Source organism: Haemaphysalis longicornis, unplaced genomic scaffold (assembly GCF_048455015.1).
Source record: "Haemaphysalis longicornis isolate Haplotype H1 unplaced genomic scaffold, Haemaphysalis longicornis Haplotype H1 scaffold_8, whole genome shotgun sequence".
Lineage (NCBI taxonomy): Eukaryota > Metazoa > Arthropoda > Arachnida > Ixodida > Ixodidae > Haemaphysalis > Haemaphysalis longicornis.
The window spans coordinates 17,525,345-17,547,469 of NW_027526445.1; the positions used below are offsets into that span (position 1 = coordinate 17,525,345).

The 22,125-nt window shown below is 45.2% G+C and overlaps 1 protein-coding gene across 1 annotated transcript; it reads right to left on the reverse strand.

Annotated features, from left to right (window-relative positions):
• Positions 1-5,723: 5,723 nt before the first annotated feature.
• Positions 5,724-21,134, reverse strand: LOC144149242 (uncharacterized). Its single transcript, XM_077680787.1, has 10 exons — positions 19,657-21,134; positions 16,885-17,073; positions 15,916-15,987; positions 13,872-13,977; positions 12,495-12,586; positions 12,178-12,234; positions 11,438-11,628; positions 10,880-11,039; positions 7,781-7,892; positions 5,724-6,274 (listed from the first exon to the last, which is right to left on the reverse strand). The coding sequence occupies exons 2-10, from the start codon at positions 17,069-17,071 to the stop codon at positions 6,238-6,240; spliced, it is 1,014 nt and encodes a 337-aa protein (XP_077536913.1). The 5' UTR covers positions 17,072-17,073; positions 19,657-21,134; the 3' UTR covers positions 5,724-6,237.
• Between the last annotated feature and the right edge of the window lie 991 nt (positions 21,135-22,125).

The following is a 22,125-nucleotide window of genomic DNA, read 5'->3' on the forward strand; positions in this document are numbered from 1 at the left end:
AGAGTGGTCCACTGTTTAGCATCTCTACCATGCCCCAATATATTAAGCGCAACTACGCAGTTATTTACCTGCGCAAGTTCGAACATCGACAAGATAAAATGCCTGCTAGATGACTTTATAGCCATTCTTGGATCACGTTTCGAACAGAGCACTGCAAACGAAAATTGGCTTCAATTCTATGACAGATTACAAAAAACAGAAGTATTCTGCGTGCCGAAACTAGCTTTCAGCACTAAAAGAAAACGACCCGTGGTCCACACACGATGTAAAAAATGCCTAAATGAGAAGAAACAAGCGTTTAAAAGTGCTAGTCGAACTGAAGATCCGAAAGAGTGGCCTAATTATAAAAATCTTTCAAAACAAGGTGACACCTCAATAAAAGAGGCTAGGGGTAGATATTTTACAGCACGTTACCCGAAATTCTGAAACCTGACCCCCAAAAATTCTTGCTTGTAGCAGCGCCGACGCTTTTGAGTTAACTTCATTGAGTGATCAAGGCGAAGCTCTGTCCCTAGAGGAAAGCGCTGAATGCTTCAACAAGTATATTTCTCTTGTATTCAAGGAAGATATTCCGCTCGACTCACTGACACTGTCACAAATTTACATTCACGACCCTTTCTTCAATTATAATATGCGAAAATGGTGTTGCACGAGCTATACGACTCCTCGTCAGACTATACAGGGGCCAGACGGCGTCAGTGCCAAACTCCGAAAATTAACCTGCACACATCAGAGTAATTATTGTCGTTGATTTTTCAGCAATCGCTCAACACGGGCTGTGTACCGGAAGACTGAAAATACGCGTTTGTTAACCCATAATCGAATCCCGCCAGACGTCATGTCCCAAGAACTACCGTCCAATCTCTCTTACCTGTATTTCTTGCAAGCTAATATACCACATTATTTATTCGAACCTTTTTTTCCTATTTCTACATAAACAAATTCTTATGCACAACCAACACGTTTTCGGGAAAGAAAACGCTCTTGCAGCATCCAAGTATTTTAATTGTAGACAGAATTGAAGAAATTCATGCATAAAACACAGCTTCTGCAGGTGGTATTTCTATTGACCTTTCAAATCTTGTCCAACGCAACTGTTTACTAATCCATGCCCGCAACCTCCAGCTTGATCACAACAACCCAAAGGATTCAATAGTTCGCATGTAACCGGTCGCAGTCAGTCAAACCTATCACATAATTTTCAGAAAGTGCATGGTAAAGTCCGGAGTCTCCGAGGGCTCCGTGCCCGGACCTTCAGAACGTGCATGGTAAAGTCCGGAGTCGACGAGGACTCCGTGCCCTGACCTTTATTATTTTTGGTTTACATTAATGACATTAGATTTATTATTGTTCTTTGTCCACGTCTATTTTCAGATGTTTGCTTTATATATAGGGAGATTACAGAACCGAATGACATTAGAATCGTGCAGTCATATAATTTTTAAACAAACAGAGTGGTGCAAATTGTGGCAAATGCACAACAATGCTGAAAAGACGAAAAACATTAACTTCGGTAGCCAACGCCTCCTCCGACTTATATATAGTTAACCACACCATAACAGAGACCATTTCATCGACAGAATGCCTCGGCGATTTCACAAGTTACGACTTAACGTGGAACAGTCACGTCGAATACACAACCAGCACATCTTGAGAAAAAACTGCTTTTGAAACGCCTCCTGAGGCGCGCAAACTACTAAACTAAACTTCACGTAAATAAAGCCCTAATCACGCCTTCATTAGAGAAAGTATCAACCATTTGGCACCCACATACGGAAATAATGTGGGATATGCTATCAGCGGTGCAAAATAAAGCATTTCGGCGTATCACCCCCTGTCATTCTCGTCACCAAAGTGTAACATTTTGCAAGCATCCTCTGATCCTTCCATTTCTAGCCACATCCAGAAATTTGTTTCGCCTTTGTTTTATAAATATATATATCACAGTGACTCGTCATTTTCCCTTGCATTGATTCACCCCGCTTTCTTCGTTTCTGTCGCGTCGATCGTGCGCACAAAGCCACTTCCATACACTCACGCACTATGAAATATCAATTTTCAGCTGTGCTGCCATTCATAAACCAGTTGAATTCGCTGCCCTCAAATGTTTTCGCTATTAAAGAACCCTCCCTTTTTTAACCTTCATTACTAACTTACTTAGAAGCGAAAATCTCAGGTCACCAAAACTGAAATTTAATGTGCAGATGTATGCGCAGAGAACGTTAATTACAGTTTCCTGATATATGTTTTCTGTTATGGCGGACAGCTTACAGTGTTTATAACTTTCTGTGGTATTAGTAACTTTGCTTGTGCTTTTGCTCAGTGAGATTACTAGTATTTCTCCTGACGGGTTATTTTACTGATTCTGTAGTAATTTCCTGTATGTATCCCAGCTTAAGTAATGCCCTCTGTGTTCCTAAGGTATTTAAATAAATAAATAAAGCGCACATTTACCAGATGCTAAAGTACATCGACAGTAGAAACAAAACAACCTGTTATCCGGTGAGGTAAAACTTCAGTGGAACCGAGCCGAAATCTTGTAACCACAAGCGTCGTGATGCGCAGAAGTAAATGTCGGGGAAAATCTCCTACACAACTTGACCAGGTTGTGTTTCAATGGTGCAAAACCCGGTCGCATGAGCTCCTTATTCGGTTCAAGGCATCCAAATATATCCCCAGCATACTCAAGACTACCTGGATGAGACTCGGCTTGACGACATTCAAGGTTGTTTTGTCGGCAATTATAAGCTACTGGCTCGTCGCACCCTCTCGAAAGAGGAGTCCGGACTTCTCCACACGTTGCTGGTGCCCCGGAATGTCGCTGTTGAGGTCGTCGTTTTCTACTGGCTTCTTTAACCAGTATACGGAAGCAACCATAGCTTTCGGCCATTTCCCATAGACAAGCTTAAACAGAGCCATCAGGGATGTTTCCTCAATAGCCGTGCTGTACGAAAATGTTATATCAAGAAGACTCTTATAATAAATACGTTTTGCAATGTCGAGTAAATCGTTAGCATATCGTTGACCATCCTAGTCCGGCCTCTTGTCGATTTTAAATGCAGAGCATTTCTTTAACTCACGATGTCACCCGTTCTAGGCGTTTGTAGAAGTCCGCATCGCTCGCCGGTGCGCCCTCGGCGCGATCGTGGCGTGATAAAGGCGGGTGTCGGCGAGGCTGGAACGCACTCATCGCCGCGCTTTCTCGTCGGAACCGCTCTTCCTCCCCTACTCTCCCCTCGCATTGCGCCCTCTCTCCACGGTCGGTTCGCGCCCGACAGGTGGGGGCGCGTGCGTCGCGGGATCAACAACCTCTGTGGCGTGATCGTGACTTCAGCATCGCGCGCGCGTGGCGCGATCGTGGCGTGATAAAGGCGGGTGTCGGCGAGGCTGGAACGCACTCATCGCCGCGCTCTCTAGTCAGCAGTTGCCACAAGTGCAGCAACATTAACGTAACGCAAACTACTTAACGTCGTGCGCCCCCGGAAATGATCTGCATTTGATCGTGCCCCTCGCGAGGGGGGTGTTTCTTTAAACTTTTTTAACTTGTTGCTCACCGTACTTTTTAGGTGATTTGTGTTTTGGTACCCTAAGCATCGTTCAGTTTACTCTTCACTGATAGCCTTTCTGCGATCCATGATTAGGACTTCAAAGGCTCCATGCCGCCAGACCAATTAGTGCATAAAATTTGGGTACTTTATGTCGAGTCCTCTCGCGAGGAGCGGCGGTGTCTGTATAGCAAGACACAGAGTGTAAGGCTGCCACAATCCACTTGTCTCCGTGTCGTGGCTTTGTGAACCGGGCAGGAAGGATAAGTACGGTCGTTTGCAAGGGTCATGACGGTACGGCGATAGGGAAGTTATGTCCAGCGGGTCTTGTTGGCGGCTTTGTTTTGTCGCTGACAATTACGGCAGCTAACCTTAATGGCTGCAGTCGGATGTTGGGCGGCATAAAAAAGCTTTTCGCTTTGATTTTTTTACAGATGTAGAACTGGCGCAAGGGCGTCCGGATGACGGGTCTTCCTGGCATACATCCAACCAATATTCTTTACACGGAGGTGTGTGGGAGATAACGAGACGATATATTGTTCTCGTAATCTGGTCGAAGTTTTTACAGCAAGGCTTTCTACGGCTAAGATCCAGCATATCTTCTGTGTTAACAGAACGATGTCGAAAATAATCGCTAGCGATCGTAGCGCCACAATGCGAAGGCTGCTCCAATCCCTGGGATAGTAAAGCTGCGCGCCACACCTCCCGCGCATGGAATAAATCATAAAAAATAAAAACGTCCTAGGGACTTCATATCTTCATACAAAACGGCTTATACTTGCTTTAAAAATTGTCTGGTAATTACGATACTCCCTAATGCGATATTTCGGCGCAGCTGTTCGGGCAGCTCATTTAGCATGAGCGGTGAACGACGAAGTTCCAGCAGTTGCGTCGCTCTTTGCTCAGAAAGAACTGGCAGAGAGCAACTGGCTGAGCCGCTGCAGATACCCACGACCGGTTGTGTAAAACGTAGTAAAGCACTCACTACTGATGGCTGCAGTACGCTGGGGCAGTACTCCCTCGTGGGTTCTCTTAACGGTGAGCCTCTGCGGTGGCGATGCGAAGTGCGTCCCAGGAAGGTACCGCGAACTGTATCTTAGGCCAGGTTAGGATTGTTGTCGCAACTGTGGTATAATCTTTAATTATTGACGTCATTTGACATCTCAGCCAGCCGAACTGCGCGAAACGCCGTTTTTTTATGTCCATAGTGCACGATAAGGCTGTCATGGCGGTAGTCTGAACATAGCAATAAGCGAATGCACATCACTGTCACGCGAACGACCCCCTCACGTTTTCGACAAGCGTCGACACCCTTGCGCGGGTACAGCATACTGCGCCTTCCCTTCCCCCACCGCATACTTTCTGATAGCGCTGGCTCTGGCCGGTACGGCGAACGCCCTCCCTTTACATTTTCGCGACAGTCTCCTGTTTTTCTTTCGTTCGCTCGCCGGTATTCCCATCGTTCGGCCGGTCACGGCGACGCCGATGCGGCTGAGCCCATACCCAGTGAACACAAGCACATCTTGTAGACACCTAAAAATTATCTTGTTTAGCTGTTCAAGACATCTTGATCTTCACATTGGGACAGCTACCACACATCTATATGACATCGTGGCAAGACCTCCAAGATGTCTACGCAACACCTGATCAAGATTTTTATAGACATTGCCAAGACGTGAGATAGCCATCCAGTAGCTCGGCTAACGCGACGCTATGCCTGAGCTACAAGACATCTTGCAAGATATTCTTGACAACATCTCAGAGACTGCTAAAAATTCCAACAAGATGTTCACAGGACGATTATTAGACACCTCATAGATAACTATACTGAATTTAACAAAACCTCCATTCTCTGTTTTGACAACGTTTTAAAAAATCTTGCAGAGTCCTCTACGAGACAACTTCTAGGCATGCCAGATAAAGGAATAACGTCTCGTAAAAATGTTTTCCAGTAGTTGTGGAGACAAAGGAAAACCTCTCAGGAGTTTTATGCCAGCTGTAATGTAGTTGTCTTGGTACTATCTTAGCAAGATATCATCAAGACGACTCTTATAGCTCTTCCTGTGCATTGCTTAGGAAATACATAGAAATGCTGTTATCAGTAATAGTAGAGTGCACAAATATAACGGATTACATCTAAATATAACCGACATTACGTGTGGGGCAACATAATCTCAATTCACTGTATTTCTCATGCCCCCGCAAATTAGAGAGCTAAAGCTTCCAGACATTTTAACTGTAACAATAAGCACACAACGCAACTTTTGCCAGACTAACAAGTTTATTATTCCAATAAATCAGGATAAACATGAAGTTAAAATAGTATAAAACATGACTGAAAAAATGCGGCAGTACTTACTGCCACATTTAACACAAGGCCGTAAAAGTGGAACTACACAAATGTTAGATAAAAGATAGACAACCCATCCTCTGGGTGCCACATAACCATAAAACATGGTTATAAAAAAATGACTAGATGGTAAATGTCTTTCAACCTTGTTTTGAAAAAAAAATTAACTGCAACAAGCTAAAAAAATTAAAAAATATCCGAGATCAAACAAAATGTATCCAAAATTTGAAAACGGGGCCACTTAAAAAACTATCACAAAAATAAGCTTGATATCACAAAAAATGCATAAAAAATGGGCCTGTTTCAGGTGGGGCGAGTCTTGATCTTTGAAGGTCTGGAAATTCAAACAGGCAGGCCCGATGTTGCAGGGTTAACCTTCCTGCGATGAGACAAACACACTAAACTGAGTGTACAGAGAAGCACCCAAGTGAATTACTAGGCTGCAGATTGTCGAGTTAGGATGACCTTTTTTAGACCACTTAGGGCAGGTACACAGCAAAGGCCTAATTAAGGTAGCTATTACTGTAAGAGTTAAATATTATTTATGAAACATATTATTTATGAAACATTTTTTTTATTACACACTTGGAAGGTCATGGGCAGAAGCAGTCAGCAGTGATCGATGATAGGGCAGGGGGGAAAATGGGTATACATTTTCAGTGGTCTCAGTGTTGCCCCCCACTACAGAAGTGTTAAAAAGGACGTTTAAGAGAATGGCCTCCGAAATTTGAAATGCCATTCCAACTGCAAGTTTTCACCTTTTGCAGATCTACACAAAAATTCTCAAGAGCAGCTGGCAGTTTCTGCATTCCCTGCCATGTTTTCGTGTTGCCACTGCTGCCCAGTTTCATTCTCATAACATGGCAGAAAAATGTAATATCAGGCCAAAAAACACCTTTGTGAGCAATAAAATTGATTATAACCTACATACAGAAGCAAAACTTGTGCGAAATAGGCATTTTTTTTTCACAACCATTGTTGAGTGTGATGTCTTTGTAATCGTAGTCTGAGGATAGTAAAACAAAACACGTGAAAAATTATTAGGAGTATCCTCTTTTAAAACCTAGTTTTCCTCGTAAGTAAATATTTTTGTAAATACGGCATGCAGTGACTGCGTGCTAGTACAAGCATTCGCGTTTCAAAGGCCTTTTTCGTCACAGGTCAGTTGTCATGCTCCTTTGACTCAAATGGCATTTAAACCGAATGCCTTAGAAACATGTGATGTAGCAGCTCAAAGGTGCCATTTGTGATATTACATTCGATTCAAAGGGTTTCGAAACGCTTCCGTAGCATGGGTACTATTTATACAAGATACCATATAACAAGTGAGGTTAATTATGCAAATTAGACGCAGGAAATGGTAAAAGGTTACTTGATATATATTTTGGGCAAGATTGGAGTAAAATCATTTTGAAAAATTTCAGGATCAAAACAAATTTGAAGGAGGGGCAAGTAGAAACAGAACGAGTGTGAGATTATCTGCTGTATTCCCTTCCATCTCACCATCCACAATGGAACATTTTCTTCTTTGATGGGCTATGAGCTATTTGGCAAAATTGTGAATCTTGTAAGGACAAAATACAATGCACTTTCAACGCAATTCCTAACAATACTGAGCATTCTAAGTATTGGGGCTAAATTGGGAGGGTCAAGGGGAGAAGTTGATAACAACACTTTTTTTGTGTTCCTTTACGGCATTTATTCTGCCATGTTTTCAACAAATAAAACAAAGCAAGGTAACAATCATGGAGAGGACAAAGAATAACATGCCTGAGCATTGATCAAAGCCATTGGCTGCTGAGACTTTTTTTCAAGGTTGATTCGGCTGTTACACACCTCTAAAAATCATGCAGAGTGGTAAGAATAAACTTTCAAAATCCTCTACCTCTGTGAAGCATTGCGAAGCCTGGCTGGGCAATTTTTCAGCCAGCCTTGGATGCCTGACTGGATTTCTTGGAGGGAGGCCAAGTTCATCCCCTTCATCAGTCGGACCGCCTCTGCAAAGTATCAACATTGGTTTGGGTGTTAAACATGTATGTATAAAAACCAAAAAGCGTTTCCCACTTTCCACATTAAGTAGCCATTCTGTTATGCCTCCCTCGGCACTGCAGATTGCTGAACTTCCTTACTGTATTTCCTCAGTGAGCCCCTCATTCTTAACCATGTCATTAGGCAAAGCATAGCGAGGGCCTCTGTTCTAGCAGCCTTGATACCAAAAGGTAGCATAAGAGCGTTACCCGCCAGTTAACTGCTCACAACAGGCTGTACACAATCGAGTCACAACCCAGGGGTTAAAAAGGTCCCCTTCATACTGCGATGCCATAGTGGCATTGGCTACCAGACTCCGGTGTCAGAAAAGTTGTGCTAAATACATGAAAGTGACAGAAAGTGACGGAGAACACAATTGCCCTGGTAGCCGAATTGGTAAGGCATCCAAGATATAACCGGAAGGCGTAGGTTCGTTCACCACTCTGGACGCATCTTTTCCCCCCTTCCTTTCTTATACAAGTTTGAAATGTTAACTTCACTAATGGTACTACAGAAATAAAAGACCTACCTATTATCCTATGCCTGCCTTGGCATTGCAGACTACCAGCCTTCCTTTATGCATTTCCCCAAACGAGCCCCTCATTCCTAACCATATTATTTGTATAGTAAGAGATGATGTACACTGGTAGTTGCCGAGCCGAAAAGAAAAGCTACCCATTTTATTGGGTGGGGTGTATATGCAAAACATTGATTGGTTGATTGTGGGGCTCAACGCGCTGACACTCCACAGGCGATGAGGCGTGCCGCAGTGGAGGCCTCCGGATTAATTTTTACCACCTGGGTATCCTTAAGCGCGCCGCAATCTCGAACACACGGGCATTTTCGTTTTTCACCCCCAGTAGAGACGCGGTCGCTGCTTCCAAGAACCGAACCCCACGTCCTTGGGCTCAGCAGCACAACGCCATAGCCACTGAGCCACCGTGGCGGGTTATTTACACAAAACAATTGTAATGGTAGGTGCCACCACACAGCAGTGTCTGCGTAACAAAAGGGCTGGGCTGTGGCAACCTCTACAGCGGAATTAATCTTAGAGATCTAGGGAAGCCAAAATGGTCACTTGGTAAAAAAGTGAGGTCAGCTTGTCCTAGAGCCAGCCGCCTGCACTTGCTCCCGTGTTCAAAGTGGCCAAAATAGATACTGGTGCCACGAATAGCACCGTTTTTCACTGCAACCAAAGGTCTTTATCTACTGGAAAAAAAATCTACAACACTTTTGGCAGCTCAGACAGCTGGGCCACTAAAGGATAAAGCCAATCAAAAATCTTGCTACAGAAGAACACACTTTGTTTTCCTAGTGGATAGTGATGGACCTAGTTACATCAGTAAGAAATATTACCACATTCTAATCGTTCTAATACCGTATTCGCGTGGTCAGTTCAGAGTGCTTTGAAAACTGGCTGCCCCTGTGGGGCGGTCGAACTCAAGCAGCATGCAAAGAATGTTCGGCTAGTTGCTTCAGAGCATGGTCCTCACACTGCTCTGACTCCGAAGTGGGAGCGCTGTTGAGATAAGGAGGCAAGCGGTCACCCGACACCAGCTGCCTTGCCAATCATCCGCACGCCGCCGAGTAGGATGATTTGTGCAACTTCACTGTCACACACCGAAGCCTAGCCAGCTACAAGTCGTCAAAGTGTTTTGTCAACCATGGTGTTTTTAACAGCAGAGCTTTTGTACAAGCTGTAGGTTCGCCGTTGCAGAAAAAAACACCAAGAAAATGCCCGTGCCTCATAGCGACCGCCGAGCATCCTTGGCATGCGTGTGGCCCCAGAAAGGAAAAAAAAAGAAAAACCCACGAAGAGAAGGAAAATGCCAACCGCTCGAGAGCGCGTGCCTCACAGCAACTGCAGAGTCCCAAGCTTGCGCAGTGACATTAGCCACCCCCCCCACAGTGCTGTTGTCAACTGCTACCGCGCATGTAAAAAATAAAATCCAGCGCTAATGCTAAGGATGAAAAGACACACTGCTTGGGAGAGGTCACCACGACCGCCACATTCTCTAGAAGTCAATATGGATGACTGAACGCACGGCTACGAGTGTGCCAATCCTTTCCGAGGTGAATTGCAGATCCCGCCAACCCTGCCTCGAGTCGATGACGAAGATCTGGTGTGGAAGTCTACAATGCTGACGATGACTGTGCATCCACCACTCACTGAGGAATACGACAACCTCTCCAACGCAATCATGGTTACCAGCACCGCAACTATGCAAATAAACAATGATACTGAAACCTGACTGTGTCCGGCAATGCTCACCTACAACAACTTCGCCATTCAAGTTTCGCGCGCGAGTGCAAGCTTCCCTGAATTCTTTGCGTTTCATGCGAAAACACACTGCTCACATGATGGCGACACTGATGCAGCCACAGATGCCACCCTCTTGTTGCTGGGGGCGGCAACATGGCAGCTAACATGAAGCGGTGCAGGTAGCTCGAAGTGCTACCTTGTTTTTAATCTCTCAAATGACCTTCAATCCACAAATAAAGTTGCACATGCGCGAAAGCACCTGATAATGCGGTTGAAAGTGGCAGTGCAAATAGTCATTCAGGCCCCTTGTGGAAGAGGCAATCAAATATCTGCCGTAGCAGTAAGCTCGTAACGCGATTGCATGTGTTTGAAAATGGCCCCATGGGTGTGCTTCGCCTTATTGGAAGAAGTAGTAGGCCCCTCCCACTGTCGCGGAGTGCAGTACTAACCGTGTCGCGGTGACGCGGTGCCCTGCTGCTTTGAAATCGAATTTTGGCGGGGGAGCAACGTCCCTCACTCTAATTGGGAGTGATTTACGCATGCATCCTAGTGCTGTGAGCCAGAGGATCAGACAGGCCACCCGAATACAAAATAACACGTTTTTGCTTGTTACAAGCAGGTAATTCAGTAAATTCATGTACCTGATTAAACCAAACCTCGAAAACAATCACTTTGTACAATCAAATAACTTACTCTGTGTAACGTTGAAAAGCTCCAGATGGGCAAAGGGTTTCTTCCCCTTTTGCCCGAACAAGCTGAACTGCTGCCCAATGGAGTCCATGAAAAGCTGAGCCAGCACTCTGGCACTCCCTAATTGAGGTGTAGTGCCTCCAACACCAGCAAGCTGATGAACCTGCAGGAAGTCGGAGATGTATGGTGCTATCTGTGCAAGCTTGTGCTCGCAACTGAAGGAGGCAAAACACATTTAGAATTCACGCAACAAAATCGAATGGTAATAAAGCTTGGTGGCCCTAACTCACAGAATAAATCGCTCAGTGCAAGATGAAAGCCTTCACTTTTAACACATGTTTTTGTGGAAAAGGAACCACTTATAAAGCACGGGAAAAAGAAAATTGAGAATTCACATTCAGGCTGCTACCAAAGGCTTTTCTGATGTCATAAGTGCAGTCACATTTTGGATACCAGGCAAAATCAAGCTAAAAATTTACAGTGGCTCCAGCTATACCTAAGAAAGCCTCCATGAGCCGACACAAAGTCTAACTAGCGAAAAGCAAAATTTTATGCTCTTACCAGTTGCTTTGAGAACCCTGCATTGCACCGCAACTTTGTCTCCATTGCAGTTACCTCTTCCTCAGTTTTTAAAGGGAGAGGTATGATGTCATCTTTTGGCATGCCTTGTTCATTCTTGCTCAGGATATCTAATACAGCCTTAAGCTGCTGCTTCACTCCGCATATTTCTCGAAGTATTAGAAGTGAATTATCTGAAAGCATAGAAGAAAAAAAAAGCCAAACCATTAACGACTATTGTTAAAATAAGACTTTTGCTGGCTATCTGATTGCACGACAATTATTACAATTCAAGAGCTACTTTTCACATGCATAAATTAAGAAAGGAATGGCCCAAACTCAATCTGTTAGCTACCCTCAGGAAACAAAAAGTCAAGCACGAATTGATGGGCGAGTTGGTAGGGATACATGAGAACTTCCCCAGATAGCTTTTGTCGGTGCTCGAGCACTATCAAGACAAAGCTGCTTCTGAAGTGCCCTAAACATACTATTTGCTAATGGACGTCCCTATAACAAGCTTTTTAGGGCGCGGAAAGGCAATAGGAAGCGAAAGAGAACTAAAACACTGCATGAGCCCCTATCAGCCACGCAGCACTCATCCCATAAAAACCGCAAAGAAGCGGCGGCAGGCGGCACAGCAATCGCAAACCTGGAAGCATATAAGGCTTGCACAAATGAAAATGCCTCAGTTGGGATGTGCTCCACCAATCTGAAGAACACGATTTATACAAATGTTTATTTACCCAATGCAGCCCCTGCTTGCACTTCCTGCCGTATGGACACCGAGGATATTTCAGATGCTGCGACAAATAGAGAAACATATCTTAGCATTACAAATGCCAAATGCTTTGTCATTATATGCAGCCAAGTAAAGCCAGCATTCTGACACTTCTAAAATAACATCAAGTAGCTAGTTAGTTGTACTCTTACTAGACACAAGTGCTTCTTTAAATGGAAACACACCAGTTGTCTCGTGTCTAAACCTCTATGAAAAAACTGCTTATAAGCAATTAAAACAATTCTAAATGTTCCCTATTAAAATTTCCCTATCCTTTCCTACCATTTGAGGAGGTAGGCAGAGATGCAGGAGGGCTTGAAAGCAACGGTTGAACTCCCACAACTGTTTCCATGCCAGCCTCATGACCACTTGAACTGCAAAAGTGTAAGAAAACATGCATGCACAGTTCTCATGGTGGGCAATGGTGGAAATGCCAACCACTGCCATTAGTTGGCCACCCACAACTCTAACTGATCAGTTTTAAATGCGCCTGAAGAACTAAAGACGGCCACTGTGTGAAAGCAACGCCAGTGGCAGTGGGCCGCACCTCCTGCAACCTGGTTACTTGAAGAGCAGTCTGAACAAGTGGCCTTGAAGTCTCAGATTGGCAGATGCATGCAAATCTTAGAGTCAATGCTCGCACCTGTCACTTTTTGTTTTTTTTTTTGCTGAAGATCTTCCCATTTCCATTATGCTGCGGCGCCAGAACCACTATTATTTGGCCAGACTTGTTCAATTTTTGCGATTAAATTTTGAAATTCTTCAATTTTGCACCCCCCCCCTTCTCAAAATGTCTACCTCGAAAATTCCTTGGGAGAGCCCTGACGCACGTGATGGCAATCTAATGTTTAGATTGCCACCACGTGACCCTTTAGATATTACATAATTACATCATAACTTTGCACCTGTAGTTCATTTAACCAAATCAACAATTGGGTAGTGTGACCCACCGCGGTGGCTCAGTGGCTAAGGCGTTGCGCTGCTGAGAACAAGGTCGCGGGTTCGATTCCCGGCTGCGGCAGCCGCTTTTCTGATGGAGGCGAAAAGCAAAAACGCTCGTGTGTGCCAGATTTTGGCGCACGTTAAAGATCCCCAGGTGGTCCGGAGCCCTCCACTACGACGCGCCTCATCGCCTGCGTTGCGTCGGCGCGTTAAACCTCGAAATCAATCAATCAATTGGGTAGTGTGGTACACAGTGGTGTAACAGGGTACTTGGGTTTGGGAGCAGGCAAAATTGTCTTGTGCAGCAGGCTTAAAGAAGCCAGAAAAGCCATTTGGCAGTGGGCTGGCACAGCAGCCTGTGCTAGCCCCCTGCCAATTAAATTTAATCTATTTATCTACTATATTAGCCGTTCTAGCGTGCACTGGAACCTACTCTGTACGGAGAATGCAGTTTTACTGTGTCTGGAAATTTACAATATGCAGAGCTAGACCTTCGGCCCCAGGGAGTGCGCCGCATTATCACCGTTCAAAGGGTAAACCTCAGCAGCGCCTAGGCTATAGCAGCATATGCAGAGTCGGAGGTGATCAGGCAACTGGCCTCGCTTCGTGTTCAGTAGATGACAGTGTGAGCGAACTCACAGTGCCACTCTGTAAAATAAGGCTTGCTTGCATCTTTTATCTTTACAAGAACACCATTAGAAGAAGACAATGTCATACCTTTGCACAGCAAAAGGCGGGGGTGGTGCTCCAGTGAGACCCTCCTCAAAGTCTGATTCACTCGAACTTATTGTGCGGTACTTCTTGCGCTTTCCTCGGCCTTTGTCTGCATTGATAAAAGGACAGGCAGCAGGGGATGACTACAGACCGAACTGTGACTGAATGTGTTCCTTATGACAGAACACATATTACTGTGCATATTCTTCTTCTAAGTGTAATGCATTACAACACAAGACGATGCAGTCCTGCTTCCCTGCGGAACAAAAAGGCTGGGTGCAGCTGCTGCACAACCATCTGTAAGTGGCCAGCTGGTGTGGTCTTGGAGGTGGTAAAAAGGGCCACCAATAAGTATGACAATATCCTGTTAACCCCCCTTCCAGCAGCACCCCTGTGCACGAATTGCCTTGTGTGAAAGTATTCCATCATTCAATGTAACCGACGCATGGCCCCAGTGAAAACCCTGTCCTAATGTAGGGCAAAGTTCCTTCATAACAACTTCATCCTCATTAATATTTTCAACGGCATGCTCACTAATGCCAGAATAGTCCAGGGGTTGAGATGTTGCCCTTAAAGGAGCCATGAAGAGAAAACATATGGTTCATTCAAAAGATTGTCTCGTTAGAATCATACTGACACCACTTTTAACGTAAACTTCACTCAAATAAGCTACATAATTAGGAAAAACGGGAATGGTCACGCGACCCACCAGCTCATTTCCCGCAACAGAACCTATGATGTCACATGAGCTAAGCTCTGCGATTGGCGGAGGCTGGCAGAAGCAGACACAAATTAGGTAGAGCTTACAAACTAGACGAACGAGCAATTTGCGCTTAAATTTAGGGCACATTCTTTACAAGGCAATAGGAATGATGGGACAAACAGTGGAAGTTACGAAAGCACATGTAAACATAGAAGTACTGATGCGTTCTGCTGTTCGTACTGCGCACAGCATGCTTGGTTTAGCTGCACAGCACTACGGGGCTTGGGGTTGTCTCAGACGACACCGGACGATTGACGCAAGCAACGGTGTCTTACGTGACCCCATTTGTCGAGCGAGCACTGTTTCAGGGAACGAACATTTTCTCCCAGAACAAAAAGAAGCCAGGTTTAAATGCGGGCAAAAACAAACCAAACGCTTGCCCCGGTATGGTGGCGCCATCTAGGTTACGGAACGTAAAGAAATGCGGGAACAAACCAACACCGCTGTACAGGGTGGAGACAACCTTTGAATGGTCCCGTGCCGCCGCAATTGGGCCAACGGGCTCAACGCGTTATTTTCGTTTCCCACGAGACCTAGCAACGCAAAACAGACAATATGATTCAAACTTCTTCAGTAAACCGCGTTGCGGCGATAATTTTAGCGCGGTTTTGACACAATGACTTGCTTCGGCGGCGAGCGAGCAACCGAAAATGGCGGCGCCAGCGTATACGTGTCTCTGGTCTCTACCCTGTACGGCGGATGCGTGAATGAAGGTACTCTAGGCTGCAGAGCGGTCGGTTCCTGTGATGTCATTTGGGACCACGAAAACGCACGATTGAGCGGGAAAATCTAAATTTTAACCTAAATTGTTTAATTTCTCAGTGAATAAAGCACCGTTTGTATCCGGACAAGCGCTGGGGGCACTATAAAACACGAAATCTTTCGAATAAAACCAACTTGCATTTTCTCTTCATGGCTCCTTTAAACAATGTTGAGGTGTATAATGCTACGTATCAAGCACAGAAGACATATGACAGACTCATGCATAAGCACTGTGCTTCAGTGCAACTCCAATCTTTTTAAATCGCAAAAATACCAGGGCATGGCAAGGCCAGACAAAAATAGGCCTTTGAGCCCCCTGTGCTGTCAAACTCCTGTTCTAAAAAGGAAAAAATAAAAATGCCTTGCTACGTTAGTGTTCTTATTATCTCGAAACAGCTAACAGGCAGTGCACACCAGATTATGTGCAGTTCTTGGATGAAGTGCTTATTCACATGTATCACTTTGCAGCATAAAATTTCATTATAGCTCCAAGCTACCAATTGAAAGAAAAGAAACACCTACCTTGGTCGGTAGTTGCCAGGTCATCTGTATCCTCTGCTCTTTTGAGTTTCATCCTAGCTTTCTCATAGCCATCTAAAAATGGTAGCAAAATGCATAATGCATGAAATTAGGTCACAATATGACTCAGCATGCCAGCTAGCACTCTGTTTAGTTTCAAAGCCAGGATTATTAGAGCTCCAAAAGTACAGCAAAACAAAACTAACCTATTCAACTTTCACTGTGCTCATGCTAACAAAATTGCATCTTTTAAATTGTTCACATCTCACCCTAATTTTGCTCTAAACCATTCCATACCTGCTCATAAGTATAGAGAGCCTGAAGGTGGCCATGAAAACAAAACAGAAGATTCGTTTATTACAAGGATTGCTTGGTCCTCATAGCACTAACACAAACTGTACCGCAACCTTCGAACAAATAACAGATATCAAAGAAAACACAAGCAGTGGTGACCTCTCAGTCTCTTTCTGGTGACTTTTCAATGAGGTCACACAATGTTGTTAGTGTGATTAACGGCCGGTGATCTGAGCCACCACCGAGATACATGACAGTGCAATTGTAGTTGGGCCTCTAGTTATCACTCTAACATGAAATCGGACAGTTTTATTATTTCTTCTGTTTTCTCGGGTAAACAGTGTCTGTCATGGCGGGAATGGAGCTTAGCGAGTTACAGAAGGCTACGTCTCTTAAATTGTCATGCCCCTTTAGGACAAGGCAAGAACTCAGCCTAAAGTGTGGCACGCTGAATTTCATAATTCCCGCTGTACAACCACCCAGAATGCCTAATTATCAAATTTACTCTCCCATACTCCGACTGGGCAACAGAAGTTTGGGCCAGAAGTCATTCATTTTACTTTCAACAAACCAACAGCATAATTTCATCCTACATGTTGGGCAGTTAATAGGTAGTTCAAGCAGACACTCATTATAAAAAAAAACTATAGTCAATGTCTATGATGCTTGCTTCCATACCTTCTATGCTGAGTACAACAACAGGGTGTTTTTGATAAGTTGAGTCTGGATCTTCGCAGTGCTTGATGGCCTTAATAGCCCTTGATGCTTTGTAGCTCCCAGGCCAAAAACATTCATCTCCTAGCAGCCACTTGGTTGGCACAACATCAACGGTGCTGTCACTCAGGAACCTCACAACGGCAAACATTTCTGAAACAAAAAAACACTTCTACACCTCTAGGATGAGAAAACTAGCCGTGCTGGCTTGAAATGCATAATAATACACACATTCAGTTGAAGACAGAATTTTCCATGCATTTGTGGCAAACATATTGCGATTAATGAATTAAAGGCAAGACAACATGCTCATCGCACGAACTGAAACACCGGAACAAAGCACACTTAGATCTTACACACGACACTGGCCACGCTTTGTAAGGTGAAAGGCCAGATGCAACGTAAATCCCCAAGTTACTGGACCGGCAAGGTACGGTAAAAAAGTCGTCAAGGTTTTCAAACTGTCTCCCGATTAGTATTTTGCGGCCTGCTTCATCAAAACAAAAGTTTGACACGAGAACAATAGAGGAATCGGAGAGAGAACAGCAGCTATCACCAACAGTTAACTTTAGCGCAAAGCCTTGAAAGACAGCAACGTGGAACTGTGGTCCCTTGCATGAATCAAGCAGGGGACCACTTCTGTGCTCTTGTTTAAAATCCACTGAGGTTTGTGAGCTTTTTTCGAAGGCGTAAAGCTTTCCACTAGACCTAAGCTCATGGATTCTGTTGTGCAATTGTTGAAGTGGCCTTGTTGCACTTCGGAGAAGCCGGTTCAACTGGAACATGAAGCTTTCTGCTGGGAAAGCGCTAAAATTGTCAACTGCTCTATACTTTGCTACGTCATCTGCCAAATGGACTAGGCCATGTACGTTGTAGGAGACCTTATTTGGGCCACAGATATCTTTGAAGTTATATACAAAGAAGCATAGCAGTTCATTTGCGTAACTGTTGTATGCTATGCACATGTGAGGGCTGGCAAGGATTCTCATCGCAACATGCAGAACAAGAAAGTGTTCATATTTCCTTTTTTGCAAGATACCCTTCAGCACTACCGGGCCCAGATAAAGCAGGAAGGAGCGCAACTCCGTAGCTTTCCAGAAGCCTAACTCCTTCAACGGCCGCGGCAACCGAGCCAGTTCTACAAAACAGTATGTTCGAGGTCCACTAAACGCTGAGACACTTCTTTTACAGCATAAGTTAGAAGAGAGGGTTTTGCACCTTTTGCCCAGAGCAGCAGCAATTTCTTGGTGACCCCACTGCAAACAAGGTGCATGTAGTCAAACGGAAATTGAGACACAAGTCCCACAGGCACTGAACTAAGAGGCGTATCTTTTATGTGATGCTCTTCGTGGGTTTTCTGTGAAAAAGATTCATCTGTTCGCAAGGTTGCGTCTGTTTCAAGAAAAACCATGGCTCCATCTTTGGAATCACCCTCTTGTATGCACTTTGGACAACCAAAATATCCAGAATGAGACTTGATGCTCAGTACGAAAGCTCTTGCTGGTGCATCACAAATAAACCCGCGAACATAGACAGTGAAGGCTTGCTCAGCAAAAGTAAATCCAGTTGTCAATATGTCATTTAGTTCCTGCACAGACTCCGCAAGGTAATCCTCAACTTCTTGTGGTTTTGAATGGCCATGGTAGCAGCCAACTAGGAATACCCCACTGCCATCAAGGTCTTCTGTTTTGCCCAAAATGGGCCAAAACACACTATTTGTACTCCTTGTGAGCTGCAGACCGTCAACATAAAACATTATGCCAAGACGACTTGGTACCGACGACAAGTCTTCCACATGCGAGAGCAGGGCATTCAGGCTCTCCGCAATGCCAAAATGACAGTAGGTTCCTGGAGGAACGGTCTTTATGCTTGCAGTACGAGGCGTTGATAACAAAGTTCTGGGGTCCTTAGGAATATCTGTAAAGCAAGGGTGCTGCCTTAGCTCGGCCATCAAAGGAGAGAGATCCTTATGAGTTATTTTATGCTCGGTAGCCCACTCTGCCAGAAAACGCCTCATATTGCGGTCTGTATCAACTTCTGCAGTATCCACGTGCTCTCTACCCTCGCCTAATAACGTTAGCCATTCAGGTTGGCCCTCCATCTCGCTGGAACGCGTGCATATGTCGCTATCCGACTCGTCATGCAGCAATGCATTAAAACCACAGTCAAGTTCGTCATCCAAATCTGAAGACGGATCAGAAAAACTAGCCTGCGGTTCGGGTGCATCTGCAGAGTTTTTGTCACCAACAGGGAGCTCATGCGACGGTAAATTATGTGGGCTTTGATAAACAGGGGAAATCCTAGAACGGTTAAGTATTTCCCCAGGCAGAGGCTTGCGCGCGTTCGTGCTATCTGCCCCAGCACACGCACTGGATGCAACAGCGCTGCTCGTCGTTTCTAACCCGGTTTCGTAGGGAGCATGAGTTCCTGAAGTGCCCTGAACGCTTAAAACTTCAGAACCCCACGCTGCCTCCTCGGGCAGAGGCTTATACGAACAAGCGGAACCTGCTTCTTCACTAGCGTTACTGTGTAAGCTGGAATCACACCCTAACCTGGTCCCCCTGCTAACAGTTGCTCGTGATGGGCCCTGAACCGGCGCCGCCATAGAAGTGCCCGCCGCAATTACGTTTTCGAAGTTTCCTGTGTCTCCGACAAGGTCGGACAATTGCTGATTCAGGCGGCGCCATTTCTGACACCGCGACAAACTTTCCAAAGGTTTTGTCCGCCGATCCATACCTGATGGATGGTGGGCACTTGTGTCGGGAAGCTCAGCAGCTCAGTAGGTGGACCTGACAGCGGCTGTGGACAGTCAAAACGACAGCCGTTAAAACTTCAGCGATGTCTGAGGACACTCGAAACGACAGCCGTTGAAACTTCAGCGACGACTGTGGTCAGTCAAAACTGCAGCCGTTCGAACTTCGGCCTTCGGCGACGAAAAAGGCGGGAACGCTTGCTGCCACTTGCTGCGAAGCAATCCGCAGACAAAAGAAGTATTACTGCGGTTCGCTAAAATCTGTTTGCTAAAAATGGGACATAAAACATATCAAATTTATAATACTAACAACTGATTAGTTTTGCTGTTTTTCAACAACCTTTTGTGTTTTTTTATCATCTGAGAATAAAATGCGGTCCTGTAGATGAGAGCCTCTGTTGTTCAAAAGCCATTCCGGGCCCATGGAGGCATGGAGGCCGTAGCCTCAGTGTTTTAGTTTCCAAAAAAGCCGAGTAGAGCCGCGCTAGTATCTTTCCTTATAGTATTTCATTTCGCCGGTGTTCGTCGCATGGTTTTAAAATAAAATTAAATTCGCAAACCGCTATGGTATGCAACGTATATTTTTTAGTGTATAGTGAGAATTTAATGGTTTGTCAGCTGGTCCAATGCTTCACGGATTGGTTACCAGCGACCTCTGTACTAAAGCGTCGGCAGTTGTGGGGAAAAAAAATGCTGTACAAGCATGTGTCGAAGAGTGGCGCGACAAATACGTGTGTGGGGCGAAACGGGCGAAACTTAGTACGGTGCGCTGCCAGCCTACGATTTAAATTCTACTGACCGTGCCGTATGCTTGATGTAAGCGCTCTGCATGTGTATGACAAAGGACGCAAGCACTGTTCACCTGCACCAGCGATCGTCGTGTTCTGCGCGCTCTCTTCACTTGAGAAGACATTCTACTCATGCTTCCTTTGGCCTTTCCAGCACACCCCAGCCCTCCTGGGTTGAAATAAAGTTCAGGCGATGCAGCACTTCGCTACGGCCGTGACTACGCCGTTGGTTTCAGTGGTGCAGCTTGCGGACCCTGAACCGCGCCGTTCGATTCACCGGTGGTGCCGACGGGTGCAGGATGAGTTCATGGCGTTGCCTGCACACTCTTCCGAGGAGGCGCAAAAGCAGATGAAAAAAAGTGCAGGTGTTGTTCCTCCATGACGGAGTCGGCTTTGCGCCGCTGTGAACTGGTTCAGGAGGTGCAGGATGGATTGAACAGAGCCATATTTATTCGGGACCATAAGCGTCGGGTATTCTTAAAGTGACGCGCGTAAAAAGCATTCACTTGCATTCTGTGGTCTCGCCGCAGCCATTTAAAATAAGACTGTTTTGTACGAACGCACGCGTGTACCATTCGTCTTTTACCCACCGCAGCAAAAACTCAACTCACCAAGCTCAAGACGTCATAAATCTTATACAGATGTCTGTGCGTAAACAGGGGGGTGCAAAAGGGTTGCCCGCGCCCAATTGCCCAGAAGGGAAAAGGTTTGGGCGTGTTGGTTCATCGTCACACAGAAAACAAGCGCTAAATAAAAACACGGGACGAGGAGCGCTTGTCCCGTCTACTCCTCGTCCCGTGTTTTTATTTAGCGCTTGTTTTCTGTGTCCCTATTGCCCCACAATTGCCCCTACTTCCACCCGGTCTCTGCCCTCCGCTCGCAACGCAACAGGTTTTCCCATTTTAAAAAAAGTCCTGCCGACGACCATAGCTCAACGGCCTTAGCTCAAGGTGCTAAACGCAAAGAAAAGGTTTTTTTTCATGGTAATCGTCCTTGCAAGCTCCTTAAGACGCCTACAAAACGCCTATCACAAGGTGTCTATGGCACGTATTGCGTAGCTAGCCAGGAGATATTATTAGTAGGTGTCTTTGGTTCTAAGCTAGAAAAGACGTGTGCACGACAATGATTGCAGTACAGCTAGACGATGTCGCGTTATTGAAAATGTCTTCAACACCTTTTTAAAACGTCATCTCTTAGCTGTCTTGCAATCAACGTCATGTAGACGTGTTCAATAGCTGAACATCTAGTACATCTATTAGTGATATCTTTCAGCTGTCTACACAAAACGTACTGCAGACATCTCATGATAGACGCTTTGTAGGTGTCTTAAGAAGCTCACAACATCAACCAGCTAGGACAAACGTCTTGTACATGTTGAGGTTCGTATGTCTTCTAGCCATCTTAGCACATATGACCTGTCAACGTCTCACGGAGCTCAAGACGTCGGAGATCTTGCACAAGTGTCCTGTAGCTATCTCTTTTAAGACATCTTTGAGACATACGAAAATAGACGTCTTATAGGTAACTTTTATAGCGCAAGATGTCTAAGACCTAGCAAGACCATGGTGGACATATCTAAGACGTTTTGTGTTCAGTGGGATACACGAACACCAAAGCGCTGCGCCCTAAAATGTCTTCCCAAAACTTTATTTGTGTTAGGGGGTG

Coding starts and splice junctions, on each gene's coding strand:
- LOC144149242 (XM_077680787.1), bottom strand. CDS start 17,071: ATGTTTGCCGTTGTGAGGTTCCTGAGTGACAGCACCGTTGATGTTGTG. Junction 12,587..13,871: donor CCGCCTTTTGCTGTGCAAAG/GTATGACATTGT, acceptor ACACTTTTGCAG/TTCAAGTGGTCATGAGGCTG. Junction 6,275..7,780: donor CTTCGCAATGCTTCACAGAG/GTAGAGGATTTT, acceptor GTCTCATCGCAG/GAAGGTTAACCCTGCAACAT.